Here is a 19,742-nt window from a genome sequence, read left to right as displayed (position 1 = left end):
TCCAGATAATTTAATAATTACATTATTAAATTATCTGGAAAAAGATAAATATGTTTAAGGGTTCAAGCATCATCTGGAATAATTAGAGCTTAGCAAATCAAAAAAAAAATTAGATTCCGGCTAAATTTTTTTAAGAGCCTAGCAATTTCTCCCCGGAAAGAAACTACTTTTTAACCACTTTTCCTGACCTTTAGATGACTACCAACATGGAAAGTGCTCACTGGCATAAATTTCAAAATTTGTTTGGTCCTTGGTCTCTAATTTATAAATCAAACATCCCTGAACCATTAACATGGTTACGGTCGAGGCAGACACCAGAGCATGACAATTACCAAATAACAAGCTTTAACATCGGAACTTCTGAATCAAGAAATCTGTAAAGTATAAGGAATATGTAAATTTTGTCCTAAGAAAGGTCCTGTAATTATTACATAGATATAACCCTATTGGCCGTATTCACAGACGGCTGTTAACATGCAAGCGCCTGCTAAAACGATGGTTATTTGGAAAACAGTATTCTATGCGCTTCACAGACCGGTTAGCAGCCGGTTTTTTTGTGAAAATGTAGCCACTGCTATTTGGGTTGTTAAAAAATAACAGGCATGTTAACGCATGCGTGATTAGTGTTTTCAGACTTTTTTCCTTCACTTTTCTTTAATGTTTATTTCGTGGACTTCGATTTTTTGTGGGGTATTTTTCAAAAATTCGAATTTTATTCACACTCTCTGAATTTATTTCGTTTTTTCCTTCTTTCTCTTGGTTATTCAAAGTCTGTTTTGCGGACTGAAAATTATTATTTTTTCAATATTTTTGACAATTCTAATGCAGTCGAATTCCGTTTTAACAAATACCGTTATAGCAAAAATCTTGTTTTAATGAACACTTTTCTCATCCCCTAGCTAAGCTTACGTAGGAGCAATGCGAAAACCTGGAATTACTTCATAACGAAATTTCGTTGTAACGAAGTGATTTCTCCGGTATCTTGGAGTTTGTTATAACGGGATTCGACTGTACAATTTCACAGACTTCGATATTTTTTTGGTAATTTCTTTTGCAGAATTTGAATTCCTTTTTTTTCTTTGGTTTCTTTCTTGGGTACTTCATAGTTTCATGAACTCTGAAATGCATATCGTTTTTGGGCAATTCAAAATTAATATCGAGGATGTTCAATTACCAAATACATATATAAACAGTGGATCCGCCTATAACATTTTTCATAAACTATCATGGGAAAACGCTTTAAACAGAAAATCTTATTGAGAATGATTGGGACCATGCCCCCCCCCCCCCCCCACACATAGGCGGAGATAGACTTGGAAGTCTTGGGGGGGGGGCACGATGATGTCAATTCATATATACATTAGATCAGTCGACTCCACCTTTGACGTTGGTGGGGCAATGCTTTCCCGTATCCCCACCCATGCCCCCACAAGGGCGGGCCTGACAAGTCTCCAAGTCCCAGGACAATTACTATAATTTTTTTCAAACTATAAATGCACTATAGAAGGGCCAGCCAGATCCCAGTCTAGGGGCCCTGCTCCAGGATGTGGGGGACATGAAAATAATTACTCTTAATAATCGAGAAAACATTGTGGGGACGTTATAAGCGTATCAACTGTATATGTAATATTAATAATAATGCAGACATTCAAATTTTATTTTCTGGACTTTGAATCTAATTTCGTATTTGTATACATATATTAGAAACTTGAATTCTATTTCATTGTCTCTGCATTCAATTTTTTCTGTTCATTTGGTAATTTTAAAAAATATATATACTTTAAACCAGCGGTTCTCAACCTTTTTTGACTCGCTGAGCCCTATTTAGTAAAAAAATATATATGGCGGAGCCCTGTGGGAAAATTTTTTAATTACTAATTTATCAAGGAAACAGTTATTTTCTGGATATTATGCTGAGTTGAACTCAGAAAGAAAAGTCATCACGTCTCCGCCGGGACTCGAACTCAGGCCCTCTTGCATACCGGGCAAGCATGCTACCATCTACACCACTGGCAGGGCGTATTTTCGTACTTTTCTGCGCCAAATAGCAAATTTTGCTTCAGTATGCCCAGAATTTCAGAAAGAACAAAAAATTTTTGTTCCTGCTAGCCACCAAACGATTCTTTCTGAAAAAAGCGTGTTTTATTCCACTATACTTAAACTATCACCTTATTTAAACTATCTGGCTTTCCATCGCGAAATCCCAATATTGTCCGTGATCGTGGAACTGAAGATGTTTTTCAGCTTCAAAGTGCAAATGCGAGTCAGTTTCCATTTTAAAAAAAAAACGTCGCCACTGGAAGCAGCAGAAATTACTGTAGTTGATCGTCATTGTGTTAAATCCTGATGTTTCATGAATAAACATTTCATTCCGGGAGTAAAAAGCGCATGTCCACCGAATTAGGAATGTTAATTTAGAGACTTTGCAGAATAACGAGCGTTAAATCGCCATTGTTGCAGAATAAAGAGCGTTAAATCGCCATTGTTGCAGAATAAAGAGCGTTAAATCATCAATATCACCAAATAACCAGTGTCAGATCGCCAATCTCACCAGATAATGAATGTTGAATTGCCAAACATCGTGTTAATTCTTCCGAAATTCTCTCCCATTTTGCAACAATTTCTTTCCAAGTATAAAAAAATTGAAAAATTATAAAAAAAAATTTACAAATGATAATACAATGCCACAGCAGCCAAATGCTCAACGAGGTGGCTGAGAAAAAGATGCCCATAAAAATATGGATGTCATATATTTCAAAAATATAGCAACCCAATTAAAAATGCACGTAACAAAAATTTTAAACTATATATACACATGATAAAATATTATACAATGCCTATAAAGAATACTTATGGTTGTCGTATTCTAAGAATGGTTAGCTTCTCGATTTACCCCAACATGTTTATCGTATTTCTTTTTAAACGTGTCAATTGTGTTACAATTTACTACCTCTGGGAGTAAGCTATTCCATTTATTGACAACCCTATTAGAGAAAAATTCCCTGCGACACCATAACCTTGCATTGTCCCTTACCAATCAATACTGGTGCCCCCTTGTAAAAGCAGTCGATTGACGGTGTGGTCCATCCCAGTGAACACTTCGATCGTATCCAGTGAACAGTCGACACCTGCGTTTATCCAATGTAAACATATTTAAAAAATGAAGTCTTTCTTCATAACTCAAGCCCTGTGTGCCAATAAGGACACGTGTAGCTCTTCTCTGCACTCCTTCAACCAAGTCTATGTCCCTCTGTAGGTATGGTCTCCAAAACCTTACAGCATACTCCAGTCCAGGACGAACTAAGCCTCGAAAAAGTGGGAGAATGACTTTAGGAAAACGCAAAGAGACCTTTTTGAAAATGAGACCAAGCATTCTATTCGTTTTTTGACCACCGCTGAACAATGTTCAGAAAACCTAAGTCGCTCGTCAATGAGAATTCCCAAATCTGTGACCCTAGTTGCATCCGGGATAGTCACACCATTCAACTCGTAAGAGAACCGTGGGTTGTTCAAACCAAAATGAGCAACCATGCACTCATCAATGCTAAACGTCATGCTCAATCCATTTGCCCATGCTGCAATCCTGTTTAAGTTGGTCTGGAGCAACTCCCTATCGTTTTGATTCCGATTACCCCCATTACCTTCCATTACCATCTGCAAATTTTCTAGTAATCCCATCGATACCCTGATCGAGTTTATCAATAAAAAGTGAAAAAAAAAGTATGGGGCCAAGGACACTTCCTTGAGGAACTCCACTTGTGACGTCTGTCCAACCAGAGAATTCCCCGTTCACCATAACTCGTTGTGACCTATTTCTTAACCACGATTTTATTCCATTCAGCAAGTTGCCCTCAATTACAATCTCGTGTAAACGCTTCAAGAGTTTACCATGTTGGGCACGCTCGAACGCCTTCTGGAAATCAAGGTAAACAACATCCAGATTTTTGCCCTTATCCAAAACCTTCGTCACATGATCATAGAAGCAAATGAGGTTAGTTACACATGACTTCTCCTTCCTGAAGCCATGCTGATTATCCGACAATACATTATTCTCATCTATCCACTTCACAAACTGCCTTTTGATGATAATTTCCAAATTTTTCGAGAGGGAACTCGTCAAACTCACTGGACGATAATTGGACACAGCTTCTCTACTACCCTTGTTAAATATCGAAACAACATTAGCAAATTTCCAATCCCTTGGGACGATACCCTCAGCAGCACTACTCCTGTATATCTGTGCAACTGGCCCCAACAATTCAATAGCACATTCCCTGAGGACCCTGCCATAGATATCATCTGGTCCTGGTGCTTTGCTTGCGCATACTTTTCTTAGAAGATTTAGAACCTCCACGTCTTCTACTTGAATATCGTTGAGGGTTTTATTACTCCATGCAACACCCGTAAATCGAATATCATTATCTCCATTAAAAACCGATGTGAAAAAGTTATTGAAAGCACTACACATGCCTTTATTGCTCTCTAACCTAGAGCCTCCTATCGAGAGGGGGGGGGGCCAACTGTCCCCTTACATCCATTATTGACATATCAAAAAAATGATTTTGGGTCAGAGTCAATGTTATCTGCCAACCTAGATTCAACTTCCTTTTTACTATCCCTTATCGCTTTCTTCAACAGTCTTCTTTTATCAGTAAACAATGATAGGTCACCTCGTCCACTTTTATACTCTCTGAATGCTCTTTTCTTTTGAAGATAAAGGTTACACACGCTATCCGTGAACCATAGAGGGTGTGATGTACCAACACGCTTTTTTTGAACAAAGGGTGTGACGTCATGCAAAACAGAGGACAGCTTCGTACTAAATTCTTCCCATTGACTTATCACCCCTACTGATTCCAACCAGTTTTTGAAAACTTCTGCTAACCTTCCTGTCAAAACATCAAAGTTAGTTCTTTGAAAACATGGAACCAGTTGTTATCAACCTTACCCGAGGAAAAGTTAGTTTCGACGAAAAAAGCCGTTTTTTTCGTCTGCAGCTTTGTAATTTGAGTCTTTTTTTAATTGTTTCTTCCGATTAAATGTGTTCAGAAATAAAATATAAAACTTTAAGCTATAATAAAGCTAAAATATAAAACTTTTAAGAGTTCATATACCCAAGATAGAATCACTGATAGCATTCACGAAAGGAATGTAGATGTGATTTCTCTATTCTGCACGGAAAGACTGACATGGAATTATATTCTGCTTAGGGGCAATGCAGAACCTGCCTTGGGGGGGGGGTGTAACTTTTTCTTAATTGATTTTAAAAAAAAAAAATTTCAAAATTTTTTTAATTTCTGGATTTCAAAAGTTGGCACGTCTGCATATGGCAATGCTATTAACAAGCTATTTTTTTTAATGGGAGCCATGAAAATAGTCTGTTCCACTTTCTCAAATTTTTTCATAGTGACGAGTTAACCGAAATTAGTGATGAGTAAACGAGGGTTTAATAACATTGTTGTCTATGAGACGTGGAAGGGCCTGGAGAAAAATGACGACTTATTAGGGTGACAACTTAAAGAGGTTTTACTGTATATTTTTTCTTCAAAATAAAAAATATTTTTTTCTAATTCTTTTTGTCATGCGATGGGTGAGGTTTGAAGAAATCATAATTACTATTCATATAAATTATTAATTTTATGTACTGATTAAATGAAAACATTAAATTGATACCCAATTTTTTCAAACTTCTCAAAAACGTTATTTTAGCCTATGACATCACAGGCCGGTTGTATCAATTAAAATTAGACAAAAGTACGATTAAAATAAAGTACTTAACTCCAGTTTCATTTGCCATCTCTTTTATTCCAGCATTCATAACACTTCTTAAAATTTACATAATCATTTAATTACGCGAGGTGGCAAGTAGGGAAAGAGGGAAGAGTCAGTAGTTAACTTACCGCCACCAGGCAGAGGGGTCCGCACTCGTTGCTGTTTCTTGTCACTCTGTCTCTGTGTTACGGCTTCTTCCTGAAGGTCTCATTCTATCTCGCCAAACACCCTCTTGTGCGCCAACCGACACCCTCTTGTGCACCAAAACAGCGTAGTGTTCCCACATTATCACTTGCAGTTACGGTTAAATTGAGCAGGGAAATTATCACAAATTATTTCTCTCTATCAATATGTTTGGCACAATGTTGGCGAGATTTTGACAATTTGTCAGATGTGTCCATCAAAAGTAAATTTTCAGCTCTTATGGCTAATTCATAGTCGTAGCTCCTCCAGTTATGATTTTTTTTTTTTTTTTCCTCAGTGTTCTGGCCTTGGCCTGCATAAGGATATAGCTGACTGGACTCCACTCAGGGGCCCCCGGGAGCAATTTTTTTTAAAATCTATTTTTATTATTTCTGAATATGAATTCACTATACAGGGAGCTCGTGAAAAATCTGGCATAGGGAGCACATGCTCCCCCTCCCCCAAAAAAAAAGCTGACCAAAAATTTAAAAAAATTATATTTCTGTAAAAAAATTAAAATATATAAAAAACTTTTTTATATGTTATTTCAACCGATTTCTGTAAATTTAAAAAAAAAATTGAATTTAAATTTCCTTTTTAAAGGGTGCTAACTAAAAATTTTTGCTCCTCCTCCAAATGTCAATCTGGAGTAAACCCAGGGCCCCACCACAAATTCCAGTCTTGGGCCCGTGCTGTAGGATCTGGGGGGGGGGAGACACCGCTCTGGCTTAAGGAATTCTAATTAATTTTCATGATGGAAAATTTTTCAGGAATCTTGTCAGTGGAGGTTAAGCACCATATACTTATTGCCAGAGCCCGGATGTCGATGACATTTTTTTTTTTTTCATCTTTTGCATTCTTCTTTTTTTTTTTCCCTCTTAGGGCATTCTCAAGATATTTTTTCACTTCCCCCACCCTTGCAGGGCCATACCCTAACTGATTTACAAATTGTAACTCGTTTATTAAAAAAATTGTTATTTTTGATGAAATCTAAGCAAGAGGAAAAGAAAAATTGTTCACATGACTTTGATGCTATCACAACTGTTTCTTTTGACATTCGAACATTATACAAATAAAACATTAAAGATACAAATGAAACATTAATCGAAAATTTTCTCCACCCTTTGTGCATTATAAGGAACGTGTCACCAAATACAAGGATACCGCACCAAGTTATGGATATCATACTGTTGTTGTTCAATTCGTCATGTGGGAAGTTTGTGCTTTAAAAAAAGGACCAGACAATAGGATGAGCACTCTAGTTAATCTTGTTGTGAAACGACGAGGTGGGGGAACTGGATGCATCGATTATAAGTGGAAGACACTAAGTGTAAGACAAAATTCACTAAACAGCAATCATCAATTCTGCTTTTTTGACATCCGTCTTCAACCATATGCAGGAGCGCAACTAGATACGTTGTCAACTGGAACAGAAAAGCATTTTGGTGCCCCTTATAATATAGAGGGAGCTGTATTGCCGGGTTACTTTGATGCTCCCTCTAATCCAGAGCATCAGACTCACCTGTTTCTCCCTAGTTGCAGCTGTGACCATGTCTTGTTTTGAGCCTGATGATTTTTTTTTGTTGGCAAGATTTGATTTGAAAGTAGTAATGAAAGGTACTGTAATTTAACTTACTCGTTATTGATGATTGCTGACTTGGCACTAATCAGCAATGGCTTGCATGATATCACATTTTTGTAAAGGAGGAAAATTCCTACAAGTTTAAGTTTAACATTCCTGCAATGTTTCAAAAATCTCTTACCATATTTTTTTTTATGAAATCTGAACCTGGGCGAAAACCCCTAATTCTCACATTCTTGAAAGTTGGCAGCTGTGATTGATATGTGTGTGTGTGTGCTCTTCACAGAGAAAAAAACACAGCCTCCATTTTCTAAACATTTATTACGCGTACAAAACATACAAGATGATAACACAGAGATACAACAAAAAAACACTGCCTTTCCCGCCGACTTCTCCCGGCAAACTCACTGTTGCCAAAACTAATCTTTACAATAATGATTATTCCCCTGCGTGCCGCAGTGCCATCTACCGATAACAAAAAGAATTATAACTAAAAATCCGATGGCTCGGCCATCCTGCGGCTCACTGACCTCAGTGACATTTTAAATGAACACAATATTCGTATAAGCATGTACAATTTGGAACATAAAATTTGTATCGGCATAAAAAATTTGGAACATAAAATTTGTATCAGCATAAAAAATTCAAAACACAATATTCATATACATTTGTAATAACGTTTCATGAGATCAGCTGCGGTAGTAGTGGTGATAGGACCTGAATGATCTCCGACTTTCTTGACCTCATATCTATCCTTAGCATTCACTTTTGTCACTTCATATGGACCAAAAAATTTGGGTCTCAACTTCAGTCCGGGGCCGAACTGAGTCCTTTGTATAGCCACCAGGTCACCAACTTGGTATTTGGGTGCCTTTTTTCTCTTTTTGTTGTAAGTACGCCTATTTTCAGACTGAATCTTGTGGATATTCTTCTCTAATGACATTTCTTTGATCGTGGAATTCATCTACAGCCTCTTCCATCAGGAGATCTCTTAGTACAATGTCTTCTTTATTTCTCATTTTCACACCAGTTAAAAGTTCAAATGGCGTGTATTTCATACTTCGACTAGTCGTGCTGTTCAAGACCCTCTGCAACTTATCAACGTGCTTGAACCACTTTGTTGCATCGCGAGAGTCAACTGGGTTAGGACTGGTATTAGAGTATGGTGGATTCTTTCGACCTGTCCGTTCCCATGAGGAACACCTATGGCAATCTGCAAATGCATGATGCCCTCTTAAGCACAATAATCACTGAAAGCTTTCGAAGCGAATGCTGAGCCTCTGTCAGTTATAATCTGGTATGGACTCCCAAAACTCTTCTGCTGAAGCTTCAACTTCTCTAAGGCGTCCTCTGCTGACATAGACTTAACCGGATATAACCAGGTGAATTTCATGAACACATCTACAACAGTTAGTATATGCTGGTAATTCTTATTTGTTGAAGGTAAGGGACCTATGAAATCAACGTGATAAGTTCGTAGTGGTACATCTGCTTTTGGGATTGGGTTCATAAACCCTTCCTTTTTCCCACATTTTTTGTTTGCCAATATGCATGGAACACAACTGAGAATAACTCTTTCTGTCAGCTTGCTCACGTTAGGAATATGGAACTCTTGCTTGAGAACCTCTTCCGTCGTAGATGTGGAAAAGTGACCTTTTTCATGAGCTAATTTTATCAGCTCCATCTGCATGTCTTTTGGAACCACAATGAGTTCACGACCGTTCATAAACTTGTAGACAATGTTGTTCCTTACAAAGTATTCTTCAGATTCACTGTCAGTAAGCAGTGTTCTAAGGGCACAAATCTGTTCATCTTATAATTGGGCATTCTTCAGTTTCAGCGTCAAGGTGTCATTCCCAACTATCATGACTGGGTGTCTACTTAAGGCGTCGACATGCTGCATCCTCTGACCGGATCTATGAGTGATTTCATAGTCAAATTCTTCCAGAAGAAAAGCCCATCTAGCGATTCTTGTAACAAGATCTTTCTTGTCCATGGTCTTCTGAAATGCTGAACAGTCCGTGACAATTTTGAATCTAGTACCCAACAGATATACTCAGAACTTCTTCAAGGCTTCAATAATTGCGAGTACTTCTAACTCATAGGTACTGTACTTCTCAGCGGGGCTTGTTTTTTACGACATGTAGTAAACTGGATGTAAGCTTCCGTCATCAGCTTCTTGTAGTAATACTGCACCGTAACCATGTTTGCTGGCGTCTGTATGAATCTCTATTCTCCGCCCTTGTTGAAAAATACTTAGCACTGGACTTTCGGTTAGTAATGTTTTGAGCTTCTTTAATGCTTCTTCTTGTTCGGGACCAAAATCAAATATATGGTCTTTTCTCAACAAATCACTTAGTGGTTTGGCGATCTTGGCATATCCTGGGATAAACTTTCTGAAATATCCTGCAAGTCCTAAAAAACTTGTGTTTGCTTCATGCTCGTTGGGACAGGAAATATTTTCACTGCTAGTCTTTTCCGGAGACAGGCGTATCGACCCATTTTCTACGATATGGCCAAGGAACTCTACCTGTCGTTTCAAAAATAGACATTTTTTTTAATTTGATCTCGAGGCCATATTTTGACGCCACTCTTAGAACAGTTTCTAACTTATCCAAGCCATCCCTTTCATCAGCCGAGGGGATGATCAAGTTGTCCATATAAATAATAACACCTTTGTTCGTGAGGTCCCTGAAGATGCTGAAAACATACCGCTGAAAGACACTTGGGCTGGTGCTTAACCCAAATGGGACCTTATTAAACTCAAACTGCCCATCGGGGACCACAAAGGAAGTGTACTTTCTGCAGTCTTCATCAACATCTACGTGGAAAAACATGTTTTTAAGATCTAGTGTGGTGTACAATTTTGCACCCTGCAACTTATCTAAAACATCTTCTATCAACGGCAGAGGAAACCTGTCTTTGACGAGCTTCCTGTTCAATTTTTTATAATCGACACACAACCTAGTTGTGTTGTCCTTTTTCTTTACTAATACCACTGGGCTGGCATAGTCAGAAGAACTTGGCCTGATAATTCCTTCTTCCAGCCATTCATGGACCTGCTTATTCACTGCTTGTCTCTCAGGAAATGATAGGCGTCGAGCTCTCCGACTTTATTACGCGCACAAAACATACAAGACAATCACACACAGATCCAACAAAAAATGCAGCCTTTCCTGCTAACTTCTCCCGGCAAACTCACTGTTGCCAAAATTAATCTTTACAATACTAATTATTCCCCTGCGTGCGGCAGCACCATCTACCGATAACAAAAACTGTGGTTCCCAACTTCACTGTGGTTCCCAACTTCAAGGCGCAAATGCGAGCCGATCTCCCCGTTAAAAAGTCTCGCCACAGAGAGCAACAGTCCTACAACGGTAAATCATTCAACCATAACACTTCACTCATAGTTAGTAAAACTGGGGGCAGATGACAGCACTACACATAACAAGCATTACACAGAAACAAACTTTACGTCAGGTTGCACTACACGTACACGCACATTCCCGCATGTACCTATTCGTTGGGGGATTCCGCGGGGGTGGGTGCATGTGTGGTGTAGCAGTAGTAGGTAGGGGCTCGGGGATCCATGATGTTCTTAAGTCAGCCACCTCGTTGGGCAATTTGCCTGTTGTGGCGTTGTATTTGTATTGTATTGTATTAACTTTAACTAAAAATCCTATACATATATATCTGCATGGAATAGCATTCCACAGACATCTGCCATTACCTCATCGTGTGTGATGTTAAAGGTGGGGAAAAAGTTTGATTTTTAATTTTTCTTCTGGCTGGGTTTTAGAACTGTGCTACTGTTTACACCTTGCATCGTATATATTTTGTCCAACAAATATCTTTGTCATAACTTGTGTTTTTGTTGATGCTGCATTTTCTCCTTTAGAACTGGGAGGAGTTTAGTGTTGTTCAACTGGTTAAATTTCAAAGGAAAATGACTGAATTATTTTTAAAGATGTCAAAACAATATTTTATAACAGTTTTTTAAGTTTTATTTCAAGAATGTCAATTACCTTTTTATTACATTAGCAATAGATTTCTTTGTCTGAGTTAGTAATTAAATAATCAAAATTGTGTTTTTTAAAAATGCCACGCGAGATAAGAAAGGTTGAAAAATGCTGCTTTAATATTATATTATGTCTCGCACTGTTCGTGCCTGAAACAAGATGGGACTCTCTTTTTTTCAACTTTTTATTGCTGCAGTATAAAATTCAAACTAATATTGGTGATATTAATTTTAGTATTTATTAGTGTTGGGATATCTTCCCCATTCATATCCATACTAAAAAAATTTAATGTATTTCTTCCATTTAGGAATTTGAGGATTTTTCTGATGAAGCGATAGCCATAAGACACGAGAAGTCTGAAGTAGAAGAACGAAAGCACAACTTGCGTATCTCCACCAAATTGGGCCTGGGTGGTATTCGGAGAGGGCGCAGACGTTTCTATGACTCACGAGCTGATAGTAGTGGTGCAAACACTCCGGATCATCTGTCCTTTTACCATCAAGATATCATGTTTGGAGACTCTAATTCTCTCATCTCTGGAGTTCCTTCGTCTCCAGTTACGTCACCACCCGCAACTCCACTATCTCTGCATACAATGTCTGATGATTCTCAACCTTGTGGTTCACATACATCTGCAGCATCGAGTGAAAGAAAAAGAACTATTTCGTGGAACCCTGCCCTCAAACGGGATAAATCAGAAGACAGTTCCACGCCATTTGAGGAAGCCTTTGAACATCAACCATTTGAACGTCGCACTTTTCCACTTACTGACAAAGAATATGAAGATATGGTCACAGAAAATGAAGCTGCTATAAATGCGGTTGAACAAATCAATGAAACCTGCATTAATGAGCCGAGTAGTCCAGGTTCTGTGGATACTTCTAGCAGCACAAGCTCCGCATTTGAAGATGAGGACGATGAAACTGCTGATCCAGAATGGACTGTGGTTCAAAGACAGAACGAACCAAACAGAACACTCGTGCTGAAATTAGCAAAAAGATAAACAAAATCAACCTCTTAGGGAGAGACCAAAAAAAGAAAAATTAGTGTATCTTAATTACGAACTCAAATGTGAGGAGTTCATTATTATTTTGGGGGGGGGGGGAACAAAATGAAAATAATTCAAGCTTGTATTAAGCCAGTTAAATATATATATATATGTATATATCATGTATGCATATACTGAGCCGGTGTTTGGGCCTCGCAGTTGCCCAACAGTATCTCACATCATCATCACTGTAGATAACCCTTTCTTTTTTGAGTGGTGGTTATGGTAATGCAGTGAAAAGCTTCATGCTTAACATCCCCCTTTATGTTAATTTCATACCCGATCATATCGATTGTACATTATCATTTGTTTGAGAAGTGCATGGTAATTTCATTAGTCATTAGCTGACTAGAGCAGTTGCGATGTATTAATGGTGCATAGCATTTTTTTTATTATTATGTACGATTATTTCAGAATTTGCACCAGGTAACATAAAGATGGGTATGCACACTGCTTACTATAACTAGCTAATTAGCCAAAGTGTAAGATAATTGTAATACTTCATTTCATCATTCGTTGATTTAAAAAAAATTGAACATTGTATTATTATGTATATAGAATCAGTTTTCCTACTGTTACGATAGTGCATTTCACTTTTATGTTAGTGTATAGTTCTCAAAATACAAAGAAAAAAATAAAGAAAGAAAACGATACATAAAGATCATTAGTTGCAGTAGTGTTCTTTAATGTCTCATCTCTTAACCGATCATCTAGACAATTTCTGTGTGCTGCCCGCCCTTGCTGCCTTTTTTATGGAGATAGGAAATAATATGAATTATTTCTCTGGGCTTTTTAGAGAACACACAGAAAATCAATTTTATATATATCTATATATAAAATTGATTTTCTGTCTGAGTGTGCGTGGGCATGTTCTCTATACAAATCTACAATTTTAGATCGATCATCGCCAAATTTTGCATATATACCAAATGGAACCGGACTTAGGAATGGAACGATAGACTACTTTAAAATTTTGTCAGAGCTGGACAAATGCCCGAAATAGACAAAAAACTGTCGGGCAACAATGGTTTTTGGGCCTCAACAATCACTTTCGGAACGTTTGCTTTGGTTACCGTGGTTCCCTAGCAATGCATTTCAGATATGCCTTTGCAACTGTTTGTCACTTCTTTAATGCTGCCAGTATATGTATTATAGTTTATGCCTTTATAATGGTTTGTCACTTTTTCAATCTTCCCAGTAATGAGAGCTTTTTGAATAGACACCATCGTCAGCATCACTTTGAGGGTAAGGCAAAGGATGATCCCATAGAAATCTGTGTTAAAATTGCCGATTTTGACTAGAAATGCTGAAATTTAGTGGGGTTTTCCGCAGCATCAATAATTTTAAAAATTGTATTGAATTCTCAATTTTTGAAATATTGAGAGATACACGAAGCCCAGGAGATTAAATGTTAAGTAATTAGTCAGTCCTATACTTTTGAGTTGGATATTCATGCAATAACATTGATTTCAACTTTTTATTTATATCTTCTCGAGCATGAAAATTGATGTCTGTATTGTCTTTTAATATTCAACTGCATGAATTCATATAGTTGAGGATGTTTTGGAATTAATTATGGGCCCGTAAAGTACATTAAAAAAATTCTACAGCTTAAAATGTTTAATTATGGAAGCTGAAACAGGCAGATGGATAACTTCAGGAGAGATCAAAATACTTAGCGCCCCTTAAGAAAGGAAAAAAAAGTATATTCATTTCTACGTTTCTTTAAATCTAGATTTGTTTCTTTCATGAGTCACGCAGGAAGTCTCGATATTGGTTAACTTAGATACGATTTTTATGTTACTCAAAGAAAGAGGGAGATATCACATGATTCCAAAAGCCTCATTGAAGAAAACCCGAGCAGCACCAGGTATTATTGCTAGTGTTTTATATATATTTAATAAATTATTGAAATTTGGGTTAAATTACCTGGACCCACGTTATATTTCCCATGAAATAAGCAATTTTAAACAGGTAATGGGCTGAAGTAGGACCTTAGGATCTGGGAATAAAACACTTGGAGACATTTTAGTTGTAAAAATGTTTATGTAATGTCGCATATTAAATTTGAAAATCCATGTTCTGTGACGTTGAATGAAATATTTTAGCACTCCTAAAAATCTTCTAGGTAGTTCTAGTAAAGTTAATAATGTACAAAAAAAAAAACTTGACATTGCGACTGAAAACAATTCCCCTTTTCATTAGTTTCGGTGGACGACTAATTTTTAGATCTCGCCACTTGTAGTAAAAAATTACTTTCTCCAGGCCTTTTTGGTCAGTGCATGCAATCAACGATGGTGGTGTTATCAGATGCTCATCACTACTCTTAGAAATATGTTATTCCATGACGCACGAGGACAAAATTCTCCCCCCCCCCACACACACACACACACACACTACAAAAAAAAATTGTCACATTCTCAAGTTTTGTAGTTGTCCTACTCTCTTGTCCCTTTCTTCAATTCTAGCACTGCCTGAAGTTAGTGCTCAGAGTAAGTGGCAGAATTTTTTCCAGGACTTCAGGGAGAATATTTTTAGCACCGATAGTAGCCGTTGTACAGTCGTATGCATTGTGAGGAATTTGCATCACAAGGACCTGGGTTCAAATCCCACCAGTGGTGAATTGATGGCTGAATTGGGTTTTCCAGCTTATATGTCAATCTTCCCATTGAAAAGTCCCGCAACAGAACCTTCAACCATGGCCACAACCAAAAACGAAAATTGACACTGTCACCCAGAGCAAATAGGTACCCATTTTGGCAACCCCTTTCCTCACAATTTTGAACAAACAAAAAGCAAACTTAGCACTCTTCCTGGTCCAGCACTCTGAGGCCTCTTTTCCCAACATTAGATATGCATGCAAGGCAGTTAGGTGTAGTACATACACACTTTCGGTTGAACTCTCATGTGAAAGCGGATAAAATGACAGTAAACCAGAGTTGTGCTCTGTGTAAAAGAAAGGACAGATGGTACCACTGTATTTAGTTGAATGTGTTAAAAGTTCCAGCACATCTGCTTTATGAACAAGCAGCCTTAAATATTGTTCCATCTGGTAATCAAACTTTTTTTTTTAAACTTTACCAAGTCAGTTTCTTAAAAAAAAAAATCCTTAGAAGGAACTACAGAGTAGATCAGTTTTTTTTTTAACGTATGAAACTGCATTTCATGAAATTCAGTGCGATTCTAGAACATACTGAAGAACAGTTATTGTGTGGGATGTAGGCGTAATTTTTATTTGTACCCGGTGAGAGAATTTCAGTTCAGAAGGTATAAATTGATGTTATTTTTTTAACTTAACTAACAGGGCAAGAAACAATAAACCTGAAAAAAGAACAGATGAAATAATGGGAATATTATACAATTAATAATTAATTAATCATTCGCTAGCACACCTCGGCGAATTTCTTGGTGTTATTCTGCAGCAATCGGTTAATTTCAAATTGTAACAGTAAAAATGAGTAACCACCAACGTTTAGATGATGGAATGAGGTGGCGAATTGTGGGGAGGCTAGAAGCAGGCCAAATCTCAAGTCCAGATTTGTAGAGAGTTCAATTTCACGCCCAGCATCATGTGTAGCTTATGGAAACAGTTCCAGGATACCGGATCCATCGAGAGAAAGCCTGGGCAAGGTCGTCCAAGAGCCACGACGGCCAGAGGAGATCGCCATTTGTCGATTATAGCAAGGCGTAACAGGAGTGCTACAGCTTCTCAGCTCTCTCGTGACTTGTATGCAGCCAACCCGTGTATCAAGGGTGACTGTTTCCAAAAGACTTTATGAGAGGGTTGTTTGCAAGAAGACCTGCTGTTTGCATCCCGCTCACTTCTACGGACAGGAGAATCCGTTTATCATGGTGCAGAGAGCATAGAGATTGGAGTATGGATCAATGGGTGACCGTTCTCTTCACTGATGAGTCCCGGTTCAGCCTAAGCACCGATTCTCGCTGTACGCTCATATGGAGAGAACCAGGGACTCACTACCTACCCTCCAATGTCCGCGAAATTGACCATTATGGCGGAGGAGGTTTAATGGTCTGGGCAGGCATCATGTTGGATGGCCGCACACCTCTCCATGTCTTTGAAAGAGGCACTGTGACTGGTGTGAGGTCTTGGAGCCCTATGTTCGCCTTTTCAGGGGTGCAGTTGGCCCTGAGTTCATTTTAATGGACGATAACGTGAGGCCACATAGAGCTCTTCTGCTCGACGATTTTCTAGAGAATGAGGATATTCGCCGGATGGATAGGCCAGCCAGACCTTAACCCTATAGAGCATGTCTGGGAAGGGGAAATGCAACTCGCAACCCCCCCTCCGGGAACCATCCAGGGAATGAAAACAGCGTTGCTGAATGAGTGGGACCAATTGCCGCAGGAAATGATAAACTGCCTTATTTCAAGTATGAAATCACGCTGCGAGACCTTGTATATCTGTAAGAGGGTACCATACCCCCTATTAACCGATTTTTTTGTTTATTCTGCAACCGTCTCGACCAAGTCTGCAAACTCTCTTAATTTCTTACACCAGTGTATATACTCATAAGTTTCACTGTGTTAAGTATCGGTCTCTATCGCTAAAACTATAAATTAGTGTTATAGTTTTAGCGATATATTGTATTAAATTATATATGAAATGAAAATTTTTCTCATTACCTTGCGTGTGACTGCAACGTGTGAAACGGTAAGGAGGTGAAAGTTATCAGGTCACAAATTCATATTTTTATCAGAGCAGCATAACCTGAACTAGGAAAAGGCAGGAACGTAGTTTAGTGTCTCCGGCACTAGTTAATACTGCTACCTGTTGGAGAGATGGTGAATCATGTCTATATTTTCATGACATCAGACCCAGGAGTGATTTAACCGTTTAAGCGGTTTTTAAAATTTTCCTAAAATTATAACCGCCACATTTGAAATTGGGAAACCTTCATAAATTGCCACCTATTTTCAAGAATTTTTTTCTTATTGTGAGCTGATAACTGCTTTCCCCCCCCCCCCAAAACAAGAAATTTACTTCACCCATCACTTTTATTTCCCTCACTGATTCAAAAACATCTGCCATGACGTGTGTGGTTTTCTAGGAAGAGATGTTTTTTTGGAAAAAATTTTTTTGTATTATTTATACTGAGCGTATAATTCTTTACAGTTCTGAAAGAAAGGAGGAGGAAAAACACTCTCTTATCTAACCCTGAGCAAGAGCCGATTCCACCCACTAGCAGTTGATTGATTGGGACTGGAAAACATGTTTTACAGTAAAAGCTTCATTTTTTTAGAAGACACAATATTTTGGGATTGCTGCAGAAAGGGTTAAAAAAGTTCTTCGTTTTGAGTCCAGTTGCGGTATTAGGTTTATCATGTTCTTTGCTGTTTTTAAAATCATAGAAAAGAAATTTAAGCAATTAATAACTATTTTTCTAAACAGAAATATTGAATTACTGGAAATGTGCATCTGTGCTATTCTGTCATGACCAGATGACTTGAATTAAATTTTCTCATTCAAAATCGTGTTTTTCCAGGCTAACCCAGTATAAATTGTTTGCAAAGTTAATTATAGTTGTATAGTGTATTATGCTGTGAGAATAAGCATAAAATATATACAACTGAAGACACACATGAATTTGAATGCACACTCATTGCCATAAAAATTAGCGCACCAAGAAGTAATTGTCAAACCGTAACATAACTTGGCATGAAGATACGTGTCAAAGTATGTACGCAAATATGCAAATGATTATATGCACAATGTGTAATGCCACCAGAGGGCATTGAACTTCATTCTCCTTGGCATATAAAAAGGTTCGCAGAGGAATTTTGCCTGTACTTAATCTGTTATTACTCCATCATCGAAGACAATATGATCAGCTGTCAGAGTTTGAGAGGGGAAGAATCATCGGAATGATGGAAGCTGGGTGGTCAACTCGGCGAGCAGCTGACCACTTAGGCCAATCTGACTTTACAGTTAGGAGGTGCTGGGACCAGTGGATGCGAGAGAGATCGCATGCACAGCCATGCTCAGGACGCCCTCAGCAGACCAATATCCGAGAAGACTGTTACATCATTTGACAAGCATGCACAGCACCAACTGCATCATTGTCTGGGACACATTCTGACACAGGCAGCAGCTTCACAGCAGGCCCCTGTGTCTGTCCGTACCATCGTGCCCATTATGTATGCTACCAATGACACCCACTCACCATTGCCTCCATTTTAAGTGGTGTTGAGCACGAAGGGATTGATTGGACTGCAATCGAATACAACCAGGTCATCTTCAGCGATGAATTGAGATTCAATTTTGGTAGTGATGACAACCGTGTACGCGTGTTAAGGCCCCGTGGCGAACGCTTCAATCCTGCCTTCACTATACAGCAGCATAACGCTCGCACAGTTGGTGTGATGGTGCCATCGCATGCAACACCCAATCACCTCTAATATTCATCCATGGTACCATGACAGCCCAGTGGTATGTTCGTGACGTCCTTCAGCCACTTGTGGCAGAGCTCCAAGGAGGAGTTTTTCAACAAGACAATGCTTGACCACACACAGCAAGGGTATCACAGGAATGCCTCCGCCACATTAACACCCTTCCTTGGCCTGCCAGATCTCCAGATTTGTCATCAATTGAGTACATCTGGAATCACTTGGGACAGCAAGTTGGGCAGCCTAGGAGTTTGATCAAACTAGCGGCACAGTTACAGCAACTGTGGAATGAGATGACACAGGGCACCTGTATCCATTGTGTATTCATACTAGAGGTGGCCCAACGGGTACTAGAACTTCCATCCATTTGTAGTTTTTCCTTTAACAAATAGTTCTTTTGCTTTAATTGTGTAATCACTAGTGTATGATCAACGTTGTACTCACATATATAAAATTTTGTTCCACTTGGAAAACTTTCTTGGTGTGCATATGAAATAAAAACTACAAGCATTGGGTCATGATGACCGAAGCACTAATTAGAGCAGGCATCTTCATCCCATTGCTCGCATGCACTACGGTGCTCCCTGAAGCACCCAGAGTGCTCGATTGACTTTGATTTCGTGCTCGCGAGCACTTGATCAACGTTGCAACTAAACCATCATGTACAAATTGCATTCTAGGATTGAAATCATCCTGATTTCATAAAGTCGTATGTCTAACCTACCGAAAATTC

The 19,742-nt window shown here is 38.4% G+C and overlaps 1 protein-coding gene across 1 annotated transcript in view; it reads left to right on the top strand.

Annotated features, from left to right (window-relative positions):
• The window catches only part of nsl1 (non-specific lethal 1), a 95,406-nt gene extending 82,138 nt beyond the window's left edge, over window positions 1-13,268 (top strand). The window contains exon 9 of the mRNA XM_089236557.1: window positions 11,864-13,268. Coding sequence (XP_089092683.1) covers window positions 11,864-12,559 — 696 coding nt within the window. The 3' untranslated portion in view covers window positions 12,560-13,268. The remainder of the gene's footprint in view (window positions 1-11,863) is intronic.
• Window positions 13,269-19,742: the final 6,474 nt, after the last annotated feature.

The sequence above is a fragment of the Pholcus phalangioides genome, unplaced genomic scaffold, assembly GCF_987345545.1.
Source record: "Pholcus phalangioides strain wild (caught in Gottingen) unplaced genomic scaffold, Ppha-v1.0 ptg000009l_1, whole genome shotgun sequence".
NCBI classification, from domain to species: domain Eukaryota; kingdom Metazoa; phylum Arthropoda; class Arachnida; order Araneae; family Pholcidae; genus Pholcus; species Pholcus phalangioides.
The sequence above is the reverse complement of the archived record's forward strand: the minus strand, read 5'-3'. Positions and strand labels throughout refer to the sequence as shown.